This window comes from Sesamum indicum, linkage group LG3, assembly GCF_000512975.1.
Source record: "Sesamum indicum cultivar Zhongzhi No. 13 linkage group LG3, S_indicum_v1.0, whole genome shotgun sequence".
Lineage (NCBI taxonomy): Eukaryota > Viridiplantae > Streptophyta > Magnoliopsida > Lamiales > Pedaliaceae > Sesamum > Sesamum indicum.
Genome location: NC_026147.1, coordinates 12,733,773 through 12,738,994, shown reverse-complemented (window position 1 = coordinate 12,738,994; position 5,222 = coordinate 12,733,773). Strand labels below are relative to the sequence as shown.

The window sequence follows — 5,222 nt, the reverse complement described above, 5'->3', positions numbered from 1 at the left end:
TCACTAATATTATTTTTTTTTTTGTAATATACCTTAATATTTTAATAATCATCATATCACGAGGTCCAAATTAAAAAGTTAATTATATATGGGATATTTAAAACTAAATAATTAGCCCTCTCTTTTACTAAACTAATACAAATAAAAATATTTCCATTAGTAACTAATCACATAATTAATTAATATCTTATGATAGAAACAAAATTAATTAAAGGTATACTTTAAACTTGTTCATCATCTAGTGGATAGTTAGGTGACTGAAAGCACGAATATTTTAATTTTTCAGATACAAACACAATATATATATTTTCTTGGATTTCTCAAAATTTGCATTTTAAATTTATTTTTTTCTAATCAAATTTAGAATAAGATATATTTGTACTAAGTCTTTTCACCTGAATCAAACAAACATAATTTAAAATATCGATATAATTAATAATACTTAATTTTTTATAGTTAATACATATTTTTTAGTAGGTTGATGAAAGAATAATGCACGTGAAAAATACAAAGAAATTTTTCTCGTCATGAAAAAATATTTATAATTATATTAAATTTTAAAAATAATTCAATAGTAATTTCTCAGTATATTCATATTGGAAAGTTTTAATTAGTTAAAGAGCAATATGGATGTCCAATAATGAAATTGCATGTAGTCCAAGGCAACTTGTGCGTCACGAACACGAAAAAGAAATGTCCAGTTGGTGCACGAAGGAGATGGCCACTGGCCCCCTACACTACTATCATACTTATCCATTTAAGGCTCGTTTACTTTCGTGATTTGGATAAATGGTTGATAGGACGCGAATGAATTTATTGTAAAATTTGATAAATTAATAAAAATTATAAGTTGTTTATTTGATTAGATTAAGTGATGGATAAAAAAAATTTAATAGTAAGAAAATGTAGGAAAAGATCCACTTTTACCTGGATTTCTCAATTAGGTCACATGTGGTCTGATTTCATATCAAGCCCAATCAGGACTTGTCCCGGTCTTGTAAGATTCGGATTGCGCCGATATCATAAAAAGAAAATGGTTTATACAATTGGATAAATGATACAATCCAGACTTATATCTGAATGTAAACGAATCATTAATTAAATATCTACCTACTTCTGTCTAATAATTATTGTTCGTCAACACTGTCTAGAGCAGTAATATCGAGATCTTACAATTAAAAAGTTGTGAACTTAAATTTTATGAATGTGAGTATAAATTCATTTTTTTAAGGTAAATTATAAAGAGTTTTTTCTTTTAGATTTGTCGTAATTACAAATACTCTCTTATTGTTTGAAAAAATTATAATATCCTCCAAGAATAAACGATTTGGTAACAAATACCCAGTAAAATGGATTGTTACAAATGGAGCATTTGTTAGAAGGTCATTAATTTTCAGAAGATATTTATAATTTTTCACATATGATGAGATATTTATAATTATGATAAATTTATCCTTATTTTTATTATAATTCTTTATTTTCTTTCAACATATTCATTGTAAGTGAATGCATTAAGTGATACAATGAGTTACAATCGATCAAAAAAAATAATACATGCGATGAACTCTTCTAGTACTGAATACCTCTTTCAATGTAGAAAGTTCGACTTGTGAATGTTTGTGATCTGCGATCGAAATTTTGATCTTTTTGTTTTATGTTTAGTCTTTCAATTTCATCTCAAGTCATTAAGATGGTCTTTGAATATCGACATCCACAAAGCTTGGAGAGAAAACTATTATATAAATTTCAATTATCGATCTTTTATGCTAGAGTTACTACTGTCGATACAAGAATAGCTTAAAAAATAATAAATGTGGTAAGTGAATATGTCCGACATTTAAGAGCTATGTATTTATAATTATGGAGAAATTAATTGTACAACTCAATGCAAATCGTTGATTCACAGATGATATGACAATTATTTAAATTGATGATATTCGAATAGTTTTTACCACTTCTAGATAGTGGGGCACATGTGAAAGTTAGTGAGTAAAAAGAAAAGCAAAAATAAGGGAGACCACCTCTTATATATAGTATAGACGGTGGTTATATTATTATACTAAAATCAATAAATTGAGCAGTACATCATTCGAACAATACACTCACGCTATAATAAACTGAGATATATATTACGATAAAATTGCAGTAAGTGAGATAAATATTCTTACAATGAAGCAAATTATCATATTTGCACAATTAATTTAACCCCTCGTGCCTCTGTTTTTCATTTTAATGACTTGGTTAGTCGTTTAGTAAGAAATACGAGTAGTAGGTCTTATTTGATAGGGATATGGGGGGGAAAAAAGATCGAGTTCTTCACAATGACACTGTAAAACAGTGAAGGGATGTGGTGCAGCTTGGTAACGCATTTTTTCTGGGTATGAAATTATCACGGGTTCAAATTCTGTCAGCCCTACCTAACGAATAAATGGAGATCGATTCAAATTACATAGACTCATTCATTTTTGTAAAATTCACACAAATGAGATTCGAATAGATGATCTTAAACGTGTTTATGAGATTTCAATATTAACTGTTAGACTATAATAATAATTTTATTAGAAATTATATGTATTTTTATAGTATGTGTTTTGAGTTGATACAAAAAAATATAATTGCAACAATTAATATGATATATATATAAAGATTGATGTGATGTGTAGTTGAATGATTGAATATTTCTCCCCATGACCTACCGTGAAGCAACATGCTCACACCTAAATTATTTATAAAATCAATATTCTTACATTTATCACGTGATTAAAACACTTAAAAAACAATGAAAATCAGTATAACATGTAATCATTATATCACAACCACATTCCAATCAAACAAATACAGCCTAATGCTTTGTCCAGTTCCGTAAGAGGAAAAGGGAAAAAAAAAGAAAATGAGAATTGAAAGGAGACGGGAATGATGGAAAGTGAAATTTTAAATATTTCTATATGTTTGGTACAGACAAAAATAAAATTAAATATAAGTTTTTTCTTTTTTATTTAAGAGAATTTCATTAATGTAAAATAAAATCGTGCAAATATAACATTTTTTCAGCTTGAAATTATAACAACATTGTGGCGTGTGAGCCGTGTTGTTCACTGTATCCGTACTATTTTGTATACTCTATAGGTACCGACTACCTATAATGAGTGTGGACGGTGAAGCCCGTATAATTTATTCTTAACTTGATCTATGATAAGATATGTACGAATAAAAATACTTTTGCAAAGATATTAAAATCGTTTCTGATTTCTTTCATTCCACAAGCGATAGACAAATGAGGCAAACATTGATCAGTACATTGCGTTAAGAAGATAGGTTTGCCTCTCCATTTTCTTGTTGATTAATTTATCATTTAATTTTAATTTTTTATTAATTTATATATATATACATTTATGTTTACTTCCACCCCTCGTACGTTTATTCTGCATTTTCCGCCGAACCAAACAAGCTCTGAATCTACTCATTTACTGCTAGAAAACCTTACAGCTACAAACATTGTAGGAAGGAACAATGGTTGTTGGGCTCATCGTACTTATTACCGTTTCTGCTTTCCTATTACGTCACCTGTGACGCTATCATTCTTACTCCACTCTCTCCATTTCTTCTTTAAAAAAATATAAATTAAAAATAAAATCCCAAAAAAGATCCTCATGATCTCATGCAAATTCAAGTAATTTTTTTTAAAATATAATTATTTATAACCTATTTAAGTGGGCCCTACCTACCCCCCCGTTGTCCGTGAACGCCGCCACCTCAATCTCCGCCTCCCTCTCCCCGACTCCTCCGAGCGCTGCCCCCGCTTCCCTCTCCCCCTTCCCCCATCAGCCACCTCCTCCACCGCCTCGGCCGCTACCGCCTCCATCTCCGCCGCTGACCTGGAGAAACTCCAAGTCCTCGGCCACGGGAACGGCGGCACCGTGTACAAAGTCCGCCACAAGCACACCTCCGCGATCTACGCTTTGAAAGTCGTCCACGGCGACAGCGACCCCGCCTTCCGCCGCCAGATCCTGCGCGAGGTCTCCATCCTCCGGCGCACCGACTCGCCTTACGTCATCAAGTGCCACGGCGTCTTCGATATCCCCGGCGGGGATATCGCCATCTGTATGGAGCACATGGACATGGGCACCCTCGAGACGCTGCTGAAGAACGGCGTCGTTTTCACCGAACAGCTCCTCGCGAAAATCTGCCACCAAGTGCTCAGCGGGCTGGAGTACTTGCACGCGCACAAGATAATTCACCGCGATCTGAAGCCGTCCAACATATTAGTCAATCAGAAGATGGAAGTGAAGATCTCCGATTTTGGGGTCAGTAAGATCATGCAGAGAACATTGGATCCCTGCAATTCCTACGTGGGTACGTGCGCGTACATGAGTCCGGAGCGGTTTGACCCGGATACATACGGGTCGAACTACGACGGGTACGCCGGAGACATTTGGAGCTTGGGATTGACTCTGTTGGAACTCTACATGGGCCATTTCCCATACCTGGCGCCGGGCCAACGGCCGGACTGGGCGACGCTGATGTGCGCCATATGCTTCGGCGAGCCGCCGGCCTTGCCGGAAAGTACGTCGGAAAATTTCAGGAGCTTTATCGAGTGCTGTTTACAGAAGGATTCAGGTAAAAGGTGGAGAGCGACGCAGCTTCTGTCGCACCCTTTTCTCAGCAACGTTGACGCGAAATCGGCGTGAAGCTCCGGCAATTGATGGCCAGAAAGTCTGCGGCGGCGAAGAGATTTTGGGGACTTTGTTGTAAATAGGAGATCTTTTGTCCGTTATTTGAAATATCTGGTGTATATCCTTTCCTCTGCTTCTGAATCTCTGTTCTTGACGGGGAGCAAACCGATCCATTTCAACACTCGGTGGCTGTAGAAATTGGGAGAAAATTAATCGAAATTGCTCTTTTATTATCAAGATTAATTTGATTTATATTTAGAATCGTGTTAGTTGTGTCTTTGCTGTTTGATTTGATTCTTGGAAAGGCCTCAACAAGAATAATAATTCAAGTGTATATTCTGTTCAAAGCCTAAGTAGCAATGAATATTCAATTAATGACTTAAAAATTAAAAAAAAAATCAAAAGGCACCTTAATATTTGAAAAAAAAAAAAAAAAGTATCAAACTCCCATCAGTTTTATTGTGTTCTTAATTTGCCATTGAATATTATCTATTTTGCAATTATTTACAAAAATATTGAACTAGCAATTTGTGTTGTCTTTTGCCTCGA

The 5,222-nt window shown here is 34.2% G+C and overlaps 1 protein-coding gene across 1 annotated transcript; it reads left to right on the top strand.

The window, feature by feature from the left end:
- Positions 3,143 to 4,931, top strand: LOC105158498 (mitogen-activated protein kinase kinase 9-like). The gene is made up of 2 exons (XM_011075282.2): positions 3,143 to 3,155; positions 3,712 to 4,931. Exons 1-2 carry the CDS (start codon positions 3,143 to 3,145, stop codon positions 4,686 to 4,688), a joined length of 990 nt encoding a protein of 329 aa, XP_011073584.1. The 3' UTR covers positions 4,689 to 4,931.